General features: G+C 36.8%; 1 protein-coding gene across 3 annotated transcripts; it reads right to left on the bottom strand.

The window, feature by feature from the left end:
- Positions 1-5,997: 5,997 nt before the first annotated feature.
- On the bottom strand, positions 5,998-19,256 carry TWF1 (twinfilin actin binding protein 1). 3 transcript variants are annotated; one of them, XM_086399835.1, is made up of 10 exons: positions 19,095-19,160; positions 17,440-17,666; positions 17,191-17,268; positions 15,039-15,217; positions 13,444-13,539; positions 11,868-11,972; positions 10,090-10,215; positions 9,692-9,842; positions 9,400-9,521; positions 5,998-8,089 (listed from the first exon to the last, which is right to left on the bottom strand). In XM_086399835.1, exons 2-10 carry the CDS (start codon positions 17,495-17,497, stop codon positions 7,919-7,921), a joined length of 1,086 nt encoding a protein of 361 aa, XP_086255961.1. In that variant the 5' UTR covers positions 17,498-17,666; positions 19,095-19,160; the 3' UTR covers positions 5,998-7,918. The 3 variants fall into 3 exon arrangements, with proteins under 3 accessions (XP_086255961.1, XP_086255960.1, XP_086255962.1); XM_086399834.1 differs by lacking the exon at positions 17,440-17,666 and having other exon boundaries at positions 19,095-19,256; XM_086399836.1 differs by lacking the exon at positions 17,440-17,666 and having other exon boundaries at positions 18,769-19,160.
- Position 19,257: the final 1 nt, after the last annotated feature.

Raw genomic sequence — 19,257 nt, 5'->3', positions numbered from 1 at the left:
TCTGAATGTTGAGTTTTAAGCCAACTTTTTCATTCTCCACTTTCACTTTAGAGGCTTTTTAGTTCCTCTTCACTTTCTGCCATAAGGGTGGTGTCATCTGCATATCTGAGGTTATTGATATTTCTCCTTGCAATCTTGATTCCAACTTGTGTTTCTTCCAGTCCAGCGTTTCTCATGATGTACTCTGCATATAAGTTAAATAAACAGGGTGACAATATACAGCCTTGACATACTCCTTTTCCTATTTGGAACCAGTCTGTTGTTCCATGTCCAGTTCTAACTGTTGCTTCCTGACCTGCATACAGATTTCTTAAGGCAGATCAGGTGGTCTGGTATTCCCATCTCTTTCAGAATTTTCCACAGTGTGTTGTGATCCACACAGTCAAAGGCTTTGGCATAGTCAATAAAGCAGAAATAGATGTTTTTCTGGAACTCTCTTGCTTTTTCAATGATCCAACAGATACTGGCAATTTGATCTCTGGTTCCTCTGCCTTTTCTAAAACCAGCTTGAACATCAGGAAGTTCACAGTTCACGTATTGCTGAAGCCTGGCTTGGAGAATTTTGAGCATTACTTTAGTAGCATGTGAGATGAGTGCAATTGTGCGGTAGTTTGAGTATTCTTTGGCGTTGCCTTTCTTTGGGATTGGAATGAAAACTGACCTTTTCTAGTCCTGTGGCCACTGCTGAGTTTTCCAAATTTGGTGGCATACTGAGTGTAGCACTTTCACAGCATCATCTTTCAGCATTTGGAATAGCTCAACTGGAATTCTATCACCTCCACTAGCTTTGTTCATAGTGATGCTTTCTAAGGCCCCCTTGACTTCACATTCCAGGATGTCTGGCTCTAGGTCAGTGATCACACCATCGTAATTATCTGGGTCATGAAGATCTTTTTTGTACAGTTCTTCTGTGTATTCTTGCCATTAAATATATACTTATATATAGGATAATATATATTAGATAGTAATGTTAATTATATTGATATATAATCTTAACAATAAATATATAATATATTATCCCTAATATTATAATACATAATAAGTATATGCTTTCCAGGTGGCTCAGTGGTAAACAATCTGCCTATTAGTGCAGGAGACTTGGGTTTGATCTCTTGTTGGGAAGATCCCCTGGAAAAGGAAATGGCAACCCACTCCAGTATCCTTGCCTAAAAATCTCATGGACAGAGAAGCATGGTGGGTTACAGTCCATGGGGTCACAAAGAGTCAGACATGACTGAGCGACTTCACTTTCACTTGAACAACTAAACAACAACAACAATCCTCATAACAATCCTGTGAATTTGATAATATTATCCACATTTTATAAATGAGGGAATTGAAGAAAAGTAACTTGCCCAATATTACACAGCTAGTAAATTGCAGAGCTGGAATTTTAACTCAGACATCTGACATCGGTCTGTGCACTTTACTATGCTGTCTGTCATCATATTGATCATAATCATCTTCCCTGTCATTTGTTGAGAGCTAACTGTTGTGCTGACATGTGTTGGATCATCGAAAAAGCCAGACAGTTCCAGAAAAACATCCATTTCTGCTTATTAACTATGCCAAATTGTTTGACTGTGGATCACAACAAACTGTGGAAAATTCTTAAAGAGATAGGAATACCAGACCACCCAACCTGCCTCTTGAGAAATCTGTATTCAGGTCAGGAAGCAACGGTTGAAACTGGATATGGAACAACAGACTGTTTCCAAATAGGGAAAGGAGTATGTCAAGGCTGTATATTGTCACTCTGCTTATTTAACTTATATGCAGAGTACATCATGCTAAATGCTGGGCTGGATGAAGCACAAGCTGGAATCAAGATTGCCAGGAGAAAAATCAATAACCTCAGATATGCAGATGACACCACCCTTATGGCAGAAAGTGAAAAACAACTAAAGAGCCTCTTGATGACAGTGAAAGAGGAGAGTGAAAAAGTTGGCTTAAAGCTCAACATTCAGAAAACTAAGATCATGGCATCTGGTCCCATCACTTCATGGTAAATAGATGGGGAGACAGTGACAGACTTTATTTTTGGGGGGCTCCAAAATCACTGAAGATGGTGATTGCAGCTATGAAATTAAAAGACACTTACTCCTTGGAAGGAAAGTTATGACCAACCTAGACAGCATATTAAAAAGCAGAGACATTACTTTGGCAACAAACATCCGTCTAGTCAAAGCTGTGGTTTTTCCAGTGGTCATGTATAGATGTGAGAGTTGGACTATACAGAAAGCTGAGCGCCGAAGATGCTTTTGAACTGTGGTGTTGGAGAAGACTCTTGAGAGCCCCTTGGACTACAATGAGATCCAACGTGTCCATCCTAAAGGAAATCAATCCTGAATATTCATTGGAAGGACTGATGCTGAAGCTGAAACTCCAATTCTTTGGCCACCTGATGTGAAGAACTGACTCATTGGAAAAGACCGTAATGATGGGAAAGATTGAGGCCAGAAGGAGAAGGGATGACAGAGGATGAGATGGTTGGATGGCATCACGGACTCAATGGACATGAGTTTGAATAACCTCCAGGAGTTGGTGATGGACAGGGAGGCCTGGCATGCTGCAGTCCGTGGGGTTGCAAAGAGTCAGACACGACTGAGAGACTGAACTGAACTGAACTGAACTGTTAGGCCAAGCATTATGTCTACAGCAGGATCACATTTAATAGCTCTATAATGTAGGTCCTATTTTTGTTTTCTTATTGAGAAAATTGATGCCAAGTTTAAGTAATTTCTCACTCATTTTCATTGTGCTAGACAGCAATTCTCCACTGTTCCCTAGACCCACGCCCTTTGCAATATACTTCTATAATTCGTCCCATGAAGAGGTAAATTTCATGTCTCTGGTCCTCAGATTCAGAATGGTCTTGTAACTTGCTGTGGCCAATAGACTGTAGACAAAGTGATATATCAGTTCCAATCCTGGGTCTCCAGAGCCCCTGTGCACTACTTTTCTCTTCTCTGTCTCTTGAATCATTGTCCACTGCCATGAGAACAAGCCAGGGCTAACAGGCTGCTGCTGAGACCGTACTGAGCAAGGACATCTCAGCTGATATTATTCTAGACCAACCAACCTGCCAGCAGACCACGGATGTGAGAGAGGTCAGCCAACCAGGAGACTTGTGGAAAGTAATTGCTATTTTAAACCACTTCATCTAGGGGCAGTTGTAGCTACATGTAGTATGGTAGCAATACATAACTGATGCAGTCATGAGGCCAGGATGTGACAGCATCTCTCTCTCTCACACAAATACACACACACACACAAAGACATGACCTGTGTGCTCTGATCCATGCAGCTTGATAATAGGAGACTAAGAAATTAATTTAACCCCACCTCCATTCATGAAGCCATGAATGTGGAGGGGGCACAAGGAGACCCCCTGCCCTAGCACCAGCATTGGTCGAGTGGGACGGAAGAGAAGGGGAGGGGCCTCAGAGAACTTTCCAGCCTCTTCAAACTAAGAGACATCTCTGTCGCCCCATCTCTGTTCCTTTCTTAAGAGACCCACCCCTCAGCCTGTCCCTCTTTCCTTCCCCTCTCCCTCACCCAGACCTGGCGGATCCTTCAGACCTCTTCCTCTTTCACTTCCTTTGCTGGTGTGGGTGCTATTTGTATGTGGAGAGTAGATCTTTGAAGTTCCTGTTCTTTTCCGTCTCAAGTCTCTAGAAGTGGAAAGGTGGAAGAGATACCAGTTAAGAGATTTTTAAAATATAAATAAAAGGTTTATAAGACACTACAAAATCACTGCAGATGGTGATTACAGCCACGAAATTAAAAGACGCTTACTCCTTGGAAGGAAAGCTATGACCAACCTAAATAGCATATTCAAAAGTAGAGACATTACTTTGCCAACAAAGGTCCGTCTAGTCAAGTCTATGGTTTTTCCAGTGGTCATGTATGGATGTGAGACTTGGACTGTGAAGAAAGCTGAGCGCCGAAGAATTGATGCTTTTGAACTGCGGTGTTGGAGAAGACTCTTGAGAGTCCCTTGGACTGCAAGGAGATCAACCAGTCCATTCTGAAGGAGACCAGTCCTGGGTGTTCTTTGGAAGGAATGATGCTAAAGCTGAAACTCCGGTACTTTGGCCAGCTCATGTGATGAGTTGACTCATTGGAAAAGACTGTGATGCTGGGAGGGATTGGGGGCAGGAGGAGAAGAGGATGACAGAGGATGAGATGGCTGGATGGCATCACCGACTCGACGGACGTGAGTTTGAGTGATCTCCAGGAGTTGGTGATGGACAGGGAGGCCTGGCATGCTGCAATTCATGGGGTCACAGAATCGGACACAACTGAGTGACTGAACTGAACAGTCTGACTGAATTCTAGCAAACACAGATGTAATGGATCAGCACTAGCTGTTGAGTAGAAATTGGTCTTCACAGAACAGTCCACTCAGGAATGGGTCAATACTGGAGTTTCCTGGGGTAGAAACTATGGTCTTCTGAAGGCAAGAGGCTGGGTAAGTGCTAGTGACATTTGCCCTGCCCAGAAATACAGCAGTGGAGGCCAGTGCCACCATGCTGAACTTATAACTGCTTCAATGTGCTTCTTTCCCCACTGTCCAAGGAAAGGTAAAATCTCATTTTATTTATTCAACAAATGAAGTATCCACTATGTCCTAGACACTGTTCCAGGTGCTGAGGATGTATCAGTGTAAAAGCCATCAAACTTGTGTGGAGACAAGCAATATAGATACATATTTCTTAAGTACTTTGAGGAAAAATAAAGCACGCTTAAGGTGTGAGGACAGGAAGTACAATCAGACTTGGGAGGCCAGAGAAGACCTTTCTAGGCAGGTGACACTTGAGCAGAGGCTGCATTGAGGGCGTAAGGCACGTAGATACTGGGAGAGAGGGGGCGAGCAACAGCACAGTTTTCCTGAGGCAGCAGCCACATGCTTGGTCCTTCAGCGGTCCTGCCAGCAGCTGAGCTGATTGGACTGATCAAGGGATGTGGAGACAGCCATGGGCCAATCATCACTGTTAATCATAACCACTATAGACCAATAGGTAGGAATAGTTTGTGGACTGAATGGAGGGAAACATTCAATTTATATCATTTAAGGCAAACTGTATCCCGGTCATGGCTACCCATGAATCATTTGTGGAACTGTGATTCCTGCGCCCACCTACTCTTTATCAAAATCTCTGGAGATGAAGCCCTAGAATCAGTGTTTTTTTAAAAACAGAAACAAAAACCCCTCCAATCTTTCTAACGTATGATCATATATGCAAAGAAAACACGTGAAAGAATGTATATACCAAACTCCAGTATAAGAACCTCAGGCAGAAATGAGCAGAAATGCCTTAAAGAATTTAACTTTTAAAATAGTTCTCAAAATTAGCCCTTTTAATGAAATTCTGTCGTGATAAAACTGCTACCAAAGACATCCAGTTTGTAATACAGCCCTAATAAAAAGGATCGATTTGATCCTTTATTGCAAACTAGAATGCACTCAGTATTTGTTGGATGAATGTCTCTTAACAGCTTACTGTCAAGTCTGTTGGTCACCCTACTCTTCTGGGTGGCTGCTATCACAGTAGAAAGTAACTGATAATGGCATTTCCATTATTGCTGCAAAAGTGGGAAATTCTCATCTATTAAGCACTCCATTGATACAACCTGCTTAGGTTTCAAACTAGTTAAAATCCTTTTTGATTTAGATAGGTTAATTAACAGATGAATGGATTTCTAACCCATCAACAGGTATCGCATTATTTGAGTGAAAGTTGCTCAGTCATGTCCAAGTCTTTTCAACTCCGTGGACTATACAGTCCATGGAATTCTCCAGGCCAGAATACTGGAGTGGGTAGCCATTCCCTTTTCCAGGGGCTCTTCCCAACCCAGGGATCGAAGCCAGGTCTCCCACACTGCAGGTGTATTCTTTACCACCTGAGCTACCAGGGAAGCCAATTGCATTATGTAGACTTGTCCAAACATTAAAAAAGAAAGGTTATACTAAAAAATCAACTTAGGATGCAATTTAAAGAGAAAAATTTTATTGCAATATAAAACGCACTTATAAAATGTCCACAGAAGGCATGTAATTCTTCACTGCTATATAAATTTACTGGGAATACTTTATTCACTTTCTATTGTTATGACATCACCCAAAACATAAACAATGAGTTATACTCTATAACAAATGCATCACTGATTTTCAACAATCATTGGTTTAATAATTAAAGATTATATAATCACATCTATATTCTGGAATGTTCACTTGCATGTAGTGTAATAGAGTTTAAGAGTATAATTGCACATGGATGGTATAGAAAAACATTCACTACTAAATTATTTTATACCATATGACAGGTTAACATTCTTCCCGACTGAAAAGAAGAGCGTCAGCAGCTTGGTCTCTAGTCAACAGTTCCAGGATTCTCGATGCAGTAGTGTGTATGTGTTTGTGTCTGTGCACCCACCGAAAAACTTAACTCTTTCATAAAAAAGTGCAACATTACCGTACTTATTTTGCATGTTTAAATATGCAAATATGATTATTTGTAAACAAACAAAACCCCACACAAATACTCTTAATTCTAGGAAGAAAACAAAATCTGTCAACTCATAATTATTCTAACATGCTTTAGTTGAACACACATTGGATTTCTGAAAGGTGCATATATTACCTTAGATAATAAAGTGTAAAAATGACTTATTTCATACTATGAAATGTGCATGTCTGGTATTTCCTTTATGCAAGTTTAGATCAAGAAATTCTAAATCCTGGATCCCCACAATTCACTTAGAAAAGTCCTCAAAATTATGGCTCTTGCAGCAGGTTTATCAGATTACACATGATGAAGTGTTCTAGCTCCCTCTATTTCAAGTATTGAAGAAAATGAGGCTCAAAATCTCTGGAGGTTGTAACTAAAAATGTAAAGCTTTAGGAAACAGTTAAATGTGTTTTGAAATATGATATAAACTGAAACATATTCTTAATCTGTGTTAGGCTGATGAGTACCAGGACTTTAAATCTGGACATTCATTCAAAAGTGATAAAGAACACAATTTGCCTATTAGTGTATGGTTTTAGACAAATCAATCGTGATGTTTAAAATGTTTTCAATATTGTTGACATCGGTTTTGTTTTCTTTCGAATATTAACTTGATATTCAATTAAACATAAATATTTTGCCTCACACTACATATAATGAAATGAATTACTTTTGAAATGGAAAAAATTTTATAGTACTAGAATGAGAATTTAATAAAGGTATTTAAACATGTCTTTCAACATCATCAGAAGTCCTATAGTATAGAAAATATCTAGTACCCTTAAGGCTTCAGAGTGAGCTGATCTTCTGCAACTTTAAAGCCATTTAAAAAACCAGAAAGTCAAATAGAAAAGACTGCTGCAATAAAGCACCGTCTAAACATTGCAGATATGATCCCACGGTCTGAGTGAGCACTGCTCTTCAGAGCAAGCAACTTTCCACTTTTTCCTAGGCACATGAAGTTTTCAGCTTAGAAAATAACCTAACCTGGTCCTTAACGTATTCATTAAGTGGAATGAATATTTTAAGGTCTTTCTCCCTTAAAAAAAAAAAAAAAAAAAGATGTATCATCAAACAGTAATAAGACTTGTATCTTACTTTTGGACATTAGCCTTTTCTGGAATTGGCCCAACTGTATAAAATTTTAAGAATTATATGAAAACTGTGGAATAATCACTCTATGAAAACTGTGATGAAATTAAACATCATTATATTGAACTCTTTTCTAGATTTAACTCAGAAATCATAAGTCTTCTTTAACATTAATTTTATAAACATACAGAAGTGAAAAGTGCTAATTTTCAAAAAGTACAATTTTCCCCTCTACTCTGTATCAACATGGAATGATTTCAGTTCTCCTGTACTAAAAGCTGGACTCTTAAAAAACTAGTATTATAATAACTTTATTCAGTAGTAGCTTCAGTTTCAGCTGGACCCCTAATTATTCTTCGAATTCCTCTTTTTCCTGAAGGGCCTTTTGGTTTTGCAAAACTTTGTTTATGTGCATGCTGCTTGGGATGTACTTCTTCATAAAGGAAGTCTGCAGTCAACTCATCCCCATTGTCTATCTCGATCTGTAAGAGGCGAAATTAGCAAAGTGTGATGCAGTATGAAAAAACACAACATTCAAAACCTAATACAAACAACGTTTGCAGGTGTGAATGATCACAGATAAATACATAATACCCATTCCAGCAAGAAAGAACCTAGGACCATATGAAAATAGTTCACTTGACTCTTTTTTGGGGGGAGGAGGTGGGAGCTAAACAGAGTTGCTTGAATATATAATCCACTATATTTATTTTATGTCTGGTTCTTTCTTCTCCATTTTAACTAATGTTTAAAAATAGTATAGTAGGAATCATCACTATATTCTTAAGTTGTTCTGCTTTAGTACACTATATATTTTCCAGAAACATTACTAATGGAGCCTTCATCACTTGGGTCACTTGAAATCACTCTGTTTCACAGGTTGGCAAACCGTGGCCTGCAGGACAAATCTTGTTCAAGTTAAGAGTGTGTTCTACATTTCTAAAGGGTTGTAAAAAACAAAATAATAAAACAAGAATATGTGAAAAAGACCATATGTGGTCTGGCAAAGCCTAAAATACTTACTATCTGGTCTTCTGGTAGAAAGAGTGAGCCAGCCCCTGCTATAGGTGATTCTTAAGAACTTTAAAAGCTCTTAGAATGCTCAGTATCTAAAACACTGGTAATTTCTAAGGACCTGTGTTTTAAGAGTTGAAGAGGTCAAGAATAAACCATATGTTTCCCCATGACTCACCTGCATTTAAGAAAACTTGAACTTAGTTCCCCAAATTTATGTTATGCCCATACTCTTCTTTCCCAACAACTGGAAAGATTCTCAACATCCCATGACTCAGTTATAAATGAAGACTGTGGTTTCTTACTAATAAAGTCTTGAGAAAATAAGAAACATGCAGCTTTAGTAGCACTGTCCAACAGAACTTTCTGCAATGTGGACTTATCCTCGAAATTCTGCACCAAATACAGTGCCATTGGCCACGTTAGCTAAAATGAGCACCTGAAATGTAGCTAGTGTTTTTAAGGAACTGAAATTTAAATTTCATTTAATTTTTATTTATATTTAAATAGCCACATGTACCTTGTGGCTAAACATTAGATCTACAGGGAGGCTGGGATCATAACAGATCATCCCCAAGCACTTAAGAGGATTTCCTAAGGATTCATGATGAGAACAAGGAAAAAAAAAAAAACCTTTTTGTTTACAAATTACAGTACATCATGAATCACATGAAAAACAATAAAAATGTAATAAAAATTGAAGAATTTTAAATAGGTATTAAATATATCAATAAGATAAATTAGGTAAAATAAATTAGATAAATAATTAGGTAACTACCTTTCTAATGATGTCCATTTGTAGTTGTCTTTCTACAATCTCTAGCAGAGGGCTCTTGCAGCTAGAATACAGCATTCGTTCTCTTATACTGCATGTGTATCCAGGCATTGAATAAATAAAAACTGTAAATTAAAATAATAATAAATCCAATTAGCAGCATATCAATTAAAGCAAATACTAAATCTTGTAAAACTACAATTAAGCCCTCTGGCCAAGAAATAAGAAAGAATATAGTGATGAAATGCCAATCAGCAAACAAAAAGCAACATGTTAAAAAAAAAGTACCATATACCTATAGACTCCAAATAGTCTCCTTCATGAGAATGTTTATACAGAAAGAAATGATAACGTGCTGCATCTTTGGGAATCCTCTTTGGCAAATCTTTTAGTTCTGTATTTATTGTGTTGGCCAAAATTATGATTTCATTTTTTATATCTATTTCCTGTCAATAGAAACAAAATACTTATTAAAATAGATACACAGAAATTTAAAATTTATAATTAAAAAAACAAGGAGATAAGGAGAAAGTTACATAATTTCACTTTTTCCAGTGAATATATTTGCTTTTTTAAGTTTAAAAACAATGAATAAAAAAAAGACTTAAAATCCATTAAAAACAAACCTTATATTAATACAAGCCAAAGGTACTGAAGAGAGAAGCCACTTCATAATAATCATATGTCTCTTACCAATTGTACATAGTTCAGCTGTCTGTTATTCAATTTTTCCAAAGCTTGAAAAGCTTCTTGAGAAATAGGAAATGCTACTCCTTGTAGTGTTTGATGCTTAGCGTCCACACTCACATCAGTTTGTACCTAGTATGACAGATTCAATTTACTGATGAATTTTAGCATTAAGCAGTGTCAGATGGCAAAGAAAACCTAAACTCTACAGAGTGAGTGCCATTCCACCCTTTTAATATAATTAATTCTGCCCATTTTAATATAATTAAAAGTAACACTTAAAACACCATGAACTTAGAAGGCAAATTGTTCACATTCATCTCAGGTTCTGCTAGCACTTTGTCAACATGCAGAGTGTATGCCACATTTTGATGAAAATGCCAAAAGTGAACATCTGAGTGAGTGTGCAATGTTAGCAGGACTTTGTTTATATGTTTGGTTTGGCACAACTGCCATGAGCTACACACAAGCTCTTTGAAGTATCTTCAGATTATACTTTTAATTATAATATTTTACTTGATAAAACTTATGAACACTGTGATATAAATACAATATATATAGAACTTTGTTCCTCTAGACATAAAGTGCAACACAAACACCATGCAGAGTTGAAAGGAGTACAAACAATATACAAAGACACAACATAGCTCAACAAATTGTACTACTGCAGAAGTTCCAGACTTGAGAGCTTTCATTCCTAAGAACATGGGTGTGCATGTATTGGAAGAAGAGTACTTCAAGAAAGCTTTCAATGCACATATTTAAGACTTTTACACTCAATAAATGATATTTTAGTATAGGGTCTCATTTGCAGTACTGCAACAAAGTCAAAATTGAAAGTTTACTTAAAAAAAAATGAATGGAGATTCTACAGCATAAATGGCATTGGATAATGAAAACATTATAGAACATATGCAAATGCATACCCCAATAAGATCCTCTGGGTTCTGATTGCAAGGAATAAAACAAACTATCAAACTTGTTAAAAAAAGTCATGTAAAAGTCCATACTCTGATAACCTGAGCTAAAATAATAATGATAGATCCTTGCTATCAGGTCAATATAAATAATACTCATTTTCCAGACTGATTCTTATTAGTCTGTTACTCAGAGAAGTAAACAGTAGTTTCTGCTACTTGTTCTTTTCTGTAAAATTCCAGTAGAAATACAGTAGCTATTCTAAGTTAAAATTGCTGCAGTAAATACATTAGAAATGATAAACTATAATATGGATGAAATTTATTGACCCATGTGCTAAACAAGTACTCATATAACCATCTCCTACGTGTATATATATATATATATGCACACACCCATCCAGGCAGTGCCCATAGACAACTTACAGAGCCTCTAGAAATCCTAAACACACTATAGCATACATGTTTTACTCTCTTTAGTCATTAGTATTCTCTGAAATAACAAAACAAACCTTCCTCAGGCAACCTTATTAGACATCATATACCTCACACTATGTAAGTAACATAAGCTTTTCCCACTTATTTAGAATTCAAAGTATGAAATTAAGAACAGCTGTACTTCTAACAGGATTACTCATCTAACCCATACATTATAAAGACAGGAGAAAGCTATTTATGAAACTGACATGAAGTTTAATATTTACTTCCAACTTTTTCCTAAAAACACACTGAACATGGTCTTGTCTCTAAATGGAACAGAATGTTAGCTATTCAACTTATTCTCCAGTTACCTCTTCATCTATTAATTAAAAATAACAATACTTTTAAGCACTTCAACTCTTGCAAGATTTCAAAATGGTAACATACCTCATTAATTTTAATCTGTCTTAATTCTTCTTCAGCTGCAGTCAGTGGGGCAGGAGAAGACTGTGACAGCAAATATTTTTTATACCCATGTAATGATACATCTTCCTGTAAGCACAGAAATTGACTGTTACTAGTTGTGAGGCTACTTTGCTGCTGCTAAGTCACTACAGTCGTGTCGGCCTCTGGGCAACCCCATAGACGGCAGCCTAACCAGGCTCTCCCGTCCCTGGGATTCTCCAGGCAAGAACACTGGAGTGGGTTGCCATTTCCTTCTCCAATGCATGGAAGTGAAAAGTGAAAGTGAAGTCGCTGAGTTGTGTCCGACTCTTAGTGACCCCATGGACTGCAGCCCACCAGGCTCCTCCATCCATGGGATTTTCCAGGCAAGAGTACTAGAGTGGGGTGCCATTGCCTTCTCCGGTGAGGCTACTTTAGGAAAAACAAAATTATTAACAAAAAATATTTTAATTGAAAATAAATGGTAACAAGAATCTTACTACTTTTCTATTTTAAAAAATATTCTATTCTACAGTTTTCAAAAAGTTTTAAGGAGAGTAGCTATGCTTCATTTCCTAAAGCTTTATAATTACTACTCTTTTGAATGAGTGTGGTGGTGGTAATGCCAGACACATGATGAACCTGATCATGCTTCAAGTCTACAGGACAATTACTACTAACCTTCTGGGGAAGCCTTCCCCATAATTATTTAATAATCAACATCCTCAGATTATGAATTCTGTACTATAATTATTTATAGAAAATAATTATAGTTCTTATTTTATATAATTATTTATAGAAAATAATTATAGTTCTTATTTAAAAGAAAAATTACTCCAAATAAATTTACTTCTCATCAACAGTTTGTGGTTTTAAGACTGAAACTAGAATTGAGAAACCAGACCACTTCACAACTAGTGTGAATAAGCAAAGCATTCCCAGCTAGTCTTGTGCTCTACCCATCAGAATGTAATACTCACTGAATCACAATAAAAGCTCTGAATAACAAAACAAAAAATCTGTTCAAAAAATACAGTGTGATTTTCTGAATGTGGGGGTATATGTACAAATACATGTATTTACCATACAAATTCTATAATGAAGTAAATTCTTAATCATAACATACATATTAATCAACAATTACCCCAATCATCAATTTACCTCTCAATATTCCAGTTTAAATAATATATTTATTGCTTCCATATTATGAGTATTAATGTTCAAAATACCTAAAAACTACTGTTTCTTTTAAGTAGTTTAACTACTGTTTCTTTTAATAGGCTCATTTTTCTGAGCCTATTAACTCGTCCTTAAAATGAAAAGATTGAACTAAATGAGGGGTTGAACTAAATGATCTCGAAGAGAGATTCTAGCATTTGAAAACTGAGATGTCAACATATTTTAAAAGGGTGAGTATTGTATGTTTCAGTTAATATGGATATCATATGAAACGTTTTCTCTTATTCTTATGTTTACAGATTTACCAATCAGAATTCACATTAATTACCCCATTACCTAGAAGTTCTTTAAGCATTTTAACTGCAACACATAGACTCCATATAAAATATAAGTTTTGTACCTTTACTGTTCCAAACATTTCGTCTTTAATGTGGCCACCTCCAAACTCCTTTTTCAGAGTTGCTCTTGTTGCTGCATACAACATTTTCTGACGAACCTAGCAATTGTGAAAGTTTACTTGTAAGTTTACAGGTGAAAACTATCATTACAAAAATAGCATTTAATGAATGTTTTAAAACTGTCAAGCACATTAAAAATAAACTGTGACAAAGTCCATCAAGTGTAACATGCTAAAATGTGTGGATACAGACAGGCATCATAACACTGGCATCTAAAACATCAACAGCTACTAAGGTAGATCTCAACTTATAAGCCATTTCTCAAAAAGTAGAAAAAGCTAAATTTTAAAAAATTCTTCATTTTTTCAAAGTATAAAATGAATTCAATAATTAAAAGAAGCTACTTAAAACATTACTTTAAAGTCATTGAGATAAAGTAATCTTGATAGTGACATTCTACTCAAAGCAAGTCTCGGTGAGATATTACTAATTAAAAATCAAATATTCATGGCATAACTATGGCATAAAACATTCTATGAGGGACAAAGATGAAAAGAATTACACAATATACTATTATTAAGGAGTCTGATATTTATAGCATCTACAGGGAACTACTAAAGATAACTGCCAAAATAGAAATCATTTCATAATTCTGCACTGTCAAATTCAGTATTTCTTTCAAACAAGATATATAGAGTTAAAGGAGGGGATGACTTTTGAGAATGATATCTACAAAACTTTAAAATTATTATTTTTCTATAAGAAGAAAGAATTAAGTCTTTAAAATATTGGACTGTATCCATATATTAATTTTTTTGTTCTAACACTTAAGGGCTTCCCTCATAGCTCAGTTGGTAAAGAATCTGCCTGCAATGCAGGAGACCCAGGTTCAATCCCTGGGTCGGGAAGATCCCCTGGAGAAGGAAATGGCAAACCACTCCAGTAGTCTTGCCTAGAGAATCCCATAGACAGAGGAGCCTGGCCGGCTACAGTCAACGGGTCGCAAGAGTCCAAGAGTCGGACGTGACTTAGTGACTAAACCACCATCACTCAACTTTCCTAAAAGAAATACTTATCTGTATGTATGCTCATCACCTGAATAGTAGCTATTAAGAATATTTCATATAATGCTCAGTTAGTTCTGTAAAAATTATTTGTTATTATGCTCAGAGCAAAATAGCAACCTTTATTTTTCAGAGAGGTCCAGAAAGTCATTTATAATAGCCACAAATTTTTAAATTTAAAACCAATAATAATTCTTCTGATTTCAATCAAGGTCAAGATTTCTGAATCTCAGTAAATTATCCTTGGTTCTACATTACCAATCCAAGGACTTTTTTCCATCATCATTCCCTTTTATGAGAAAGACTATTGCTTCCTAACTTTTTCTTGGCCTAGGAATATTTCAGAAAAAAATTTTCTAGCTTTTAATGTGAAAGTGAAAGTGAAGTCACTCAGTCGTCTCCAACTCTTTAGACTTCTAGGACTATAGCCAACCAGGCTCCTCCGTCCATGGGATTTTCCAGGCAAGAATAATGGAGTGGGTTGCCATTTCCCTCTCCATTTAATGTTAAACATGTTACCAAAAATTACTTACATGAGAATGATCAGGAGACCACGCAATGAATATCCATTCATATCCCTGGGCATTCTGAGAATCTAACCTGAATAATACATAGCACGGTTGTTTGTCCTCCAACAGGGGTAAAACAAAGGAATCATAATCCTGATCCCAGGAATCTGAAGGCTTCCTACACGACCCAATCACAAGTTTCTCTGTGAAGAACAATTTTTAAGACACATAAATGGTTTGAAATACCAAATGGTAGAATAATGAAGAATAGAAGAATAAATTAATATGTAATTATTAATTGGTCTATTCACATCAATATATGAAAAGGACCTTGGCTGTAACAATACAATATATAGGAGTATATAATATTAGTATATACAAAAATATAATATAAAGTAGTATTAAAAAGTAAAAATTATGACCAGCATAGGTAAAATAATGTTATGAAAAAAACAAGAAAGGTACAGACAAAAATGATTATAAATAGCTGAGTTGGATGGTTGAAGAAAGGGTAGTTATAGTCTATTTTCCAAATGTTTGTTATAAAGTATCAACAAAATGTATTTAACTAAGCTTCCTACCACTCAAAGGTGTGATTTCTGAAATTAACATTGAATTGCACAGTTAAGAAATACTAAATAAAAACAGGTTTAGTTCCTACTTGGCCACAGTACTACAAATTTAAAAATCTGTCCACAAGCATAAATTGGTACAGTCACCTTGAGACATTATTTGGAGAATCAAGACTGTATTCTGCATAGAGAATCTCTTGCACATATATACAAAGGTATTCACTGCAGCACTATAAAATAACAGTGGAAACTGAAAATAGCCCACATGTTCATCAGTAAGAGAAGGGACATAAAATATGTGGCAGTCATATGATAAAATTCTATTCATATTTAAAAAGAATTAATGAGCCTCTATCAAAACTAATTATAAAAATAATATTTACAGAAAAGGAATGATGCAGAAAAAGACATCAGTTCATATCAACTTAAAAACTCAAAAACAGCACTATATGTTATTTAGGGATTGCACATACAAAAAAAGTTCCTAATATAGTTTCCTCAGGAGAAGGTCGGAAAGTACAGTTGTTTAAACATCAAATTACAAAGGGTTTGAAGCAAATTGATAAAATGTTAGCAGTTATTAATTTAAGAAGGATGGAAGTATTTGTCATTTATTCTTCATAATTTCCTTATTTAAAATTTTTTCTCAAAACAAAAAACCAGAGAAGTGACAGACAAAATATTGTCATTTTTCTGTTGTAGAGATGTGAGTTATATCAACTTTTCCATTTTACTTACTTGACTAAGTCAATTAGAAAGTGATAACACTTAAAATTTTAGTTCAATAGTTCTAAAACAGACTACTTTACAGTATATGTTTATTCTCATTGAGTGTGTTAACATATGCAGAACTGCATATTTTTCAAACTATTTTAACATATAAGAGAAACTGGAAACCAAATTAGATTTACTTCCAGTTTATGAAAGAACAAGGTATTTTTCCAAAGCAAAATATTTCAAGGTAATTAAGAAATTAGGCCAATGGGATGTTTTAACATATTCATTTGAGATTAAGTAATTATAATTTAATTACTCATACTCAAACCAGGCAAATTAAAAGACTCTCCCACCCAATTAATTTCCCTGCTTTCAGCTTTATTTTGAAAGGATCAATTTACACTTTGTTATATTCTCAGAACTTTTTCCCACAACAAGAAAAGGGAATCATTTCTGCAGCAAACATTACAATCAAGTTGAGAAAACAGGCAGTTTAAAACCCTTTCTTTCTACTTCAAACTAACTTTATTGAAAAATAATTCACAAATAACTGTTTATTTTTCAGATAATTGCCTGTTACTGATTTTCATTCCAGAGATGCAAGCACTGACATTAGATACAGATTGCAATACAGAAATTGAGACACAAAAAAGTGAGAGGAATATGTCACACCAAAACCAACATCTTTTTGTTTCCCTGATAGTCAACTAGAGAATTCAGAAGGTAAGCAGGGGCCTTCAGGAAATGCCCAAAATATAGAGGATCCAGGTTAACTGAAGGCAAGCTCTGAACCTGCTTCACATTTATGAATAGTCCAAATCACTGAGAATGACTTAGCTTCAAAACATAACACCCAATAATTCAAGAACAAAAAAGGTTTAACTAACCATTTTCAATAGATATCTTCAGAAGTCTGTATTTTCCATTTCTTGCTCTGGCAAAGATATCTTTAACGTCTTCACTTGCTGTGCAAAAAGATACCGAAAAGTAATATTTATGCATTAATACTTTCTAATGCTACAATAATAATGCTAATTGAATAAGGAAAACATGAAATATAATACAAAGAAAAAATCTTGAGTATGCAATATTTTCTTATTAACAGTAATTTAAATTATAAAACTTAAAAGGTATACCAGACACTGAACACGGCTTTTGTTGTTGCTGTTGTTGTTCAGTCGCTAAGTCATGCATGTCCAACTCTTCTGCGATCCCCTAATCCGTAGCCCGCCAGGCACCATACCAGAGTGGGTTGCCATTCCCTTCTCCAGGGGATCTTCCCCATCCAGGGATCAAACCTACATCTCTTGCACTGGCAGGTCGGTTCTTTACCACTGAGCCACCAGCGAAGCCCCATATTCAGCTAAGAAACATAAGTATGTTTTAAAAGTGTATTAATTCTAACCTGTTCTAGCTATGTTAGAATTGGGAATGAATATATTAAAGTTTCTCAAACCCAATAATGAACAAATTACAAATCTGAGAAATACCTTTACTGATTGTTTGAAAATGCTGAAAATCTGCTTTCATTCTCTTCTGGTCCAATTTCAAGTTTATGATAAATAAAAACACCCTCTTCATCAATTCATTTTCTACATTTTCATGTTTAAAGATGACAATAAACATCAAATGCCCTATCCTGATTGAAGTCAATAAAATTCCTTCAAGTTTATACTTGTGATCACACTTTTCTGACTCGTATTTCTCAAAAAGCTGGAGTAATCTCACTGAGCAAATGTATACTTAATAACCTCTCCCTTGTGCTATTAAAACTTCAGTTTCGTTCTGATTTTGTTCTTGGGGTGTATACTGACAGCAAGAACCACTTTTAATAGTGCTTGCTATTAGACTCAAGCATCAAAGTCAGTAATTAGATATCCATGCATCAAAACTAACGCAAATAAAAGAGTGCTTTTAGATTCGAGACTATTTTGCTTTTCTTTGTGTGTGCAGGAGGAGGTATGGGTGGTGTCAAAGACTTACGAACAAAACACAATTAGATGTTCATCTGGGGAAAAGATTCGTTGTCTATTAACAGGAAGATCTTGTGTTTACACTAGAACTCGTTAAGTGATCGCGAGTAACCCCGGGACATATTATTTGATTCTGATGAGGTGAGAGCTTTCAAACTGCCCATTCGCAAGCCAGGAAATAACACAGGTCAATTAAAATTGCACATTCAACTGCCTGAATGGGATAATTATACGATGCCACACAGATCAGACTTTTCAGTTCCCTGAGGAGTACCTAAGAACGACCAAGACACCTCCTACTTAGGATATATACAACGGTGCTGATGTTCCCATTTTTGGAAGAAAGCGCGGAAGAGTTTGGGAAGCATTCTTAGTAGAAATGAAAAAGATTCCCGCATCTTTCTTTTTTATAATTCAAATCATGTAACAACTCTTCTGGATCGTGAAAAAGAAAATTCGCCTGTCTCTCGACAATAAAGGGACCCCAGTCACCTTCACGGCTCCAGGTCTTCCCAACCCGTAAAGTTGGGTTAAGGTCGGCTGCGGCTGCAGGCACGCCCCCTTCACCCCGGCTGCCGCCAGACCCACTTCCTTCGCTCCGGCGAATTTCGGGTCCGTCCGCAACGTGGCGGCGGCCGGGCCCGGGCAGGGACGGAGGCAGGCCGAGAGCGCCCGGGACAAGGGAGCGCAGAGAGACTCAGAGGCCCGGCTCGCCCCCGACACAGATTCCCAGTGCTTCGGGCCCGACTACGGCCCCGCCCGGCCTGCCTGGGGCCTTCGGGGAGCCCCGTCCCCAAGGGCAGCGCCGGCGCCGTTACCTTGGATGCCGGTCTGGTGGGACATGGCGGCGGCCGCGGGCTCCCGGCTCCAGCGCTGAGTGCAGCGAGCGGCCCCGGCCGGCGGCTCCAGGAAGCGGCCGCTCCTCCGCCGGCCCCGGCGCGTCATCGGCCTGCGACCCACCGCCGCCCCGCCCCGCTAGGC

This window comes from Bos grunniens, chromosome 5 (assembly GCF_055505025.1).
Source record: "Bos grunniens cultivar Pamir isolate PY7600 chromosome 5, Bosgru_T2T1.0, whole genome shotgun sequence".
NCBI lineage: Eukaryota > Metazoa > Chordata > Mammalia > Artiodactyla > Bovidae > Bos > Bos grunniens.
Note: the sequence above shows the minus strand (reverse complement) of the source record. Positions and strands in the feature narration are given on the sequence as shown.

Excerpts from the sequence above, each read along its gene's own strand:
- TWF1 (XM_086399834.1), bottom strand. The coding sequence starts at position 19,221 with ATGACGCGCCGGGGCCGGCGGAGGAGCGGCCGCTTCCTGGAGCCGCCG. Across the intron at positions 13,540-15,038 it reads GGTCTCCTGATCATTCTCAT|GTTCGTCAGAAAATGTTGTA; the intron begins GTAAGTAATTTT and ends CACAATTGCTAG. Across the intron at positions 9,843-10,089 it reads AGCTGAACTATGTACAATTG|GAAATAGATATAAAAAATGA; the intron begins GTAAGAGACATA and ends TTCTATTGACAG.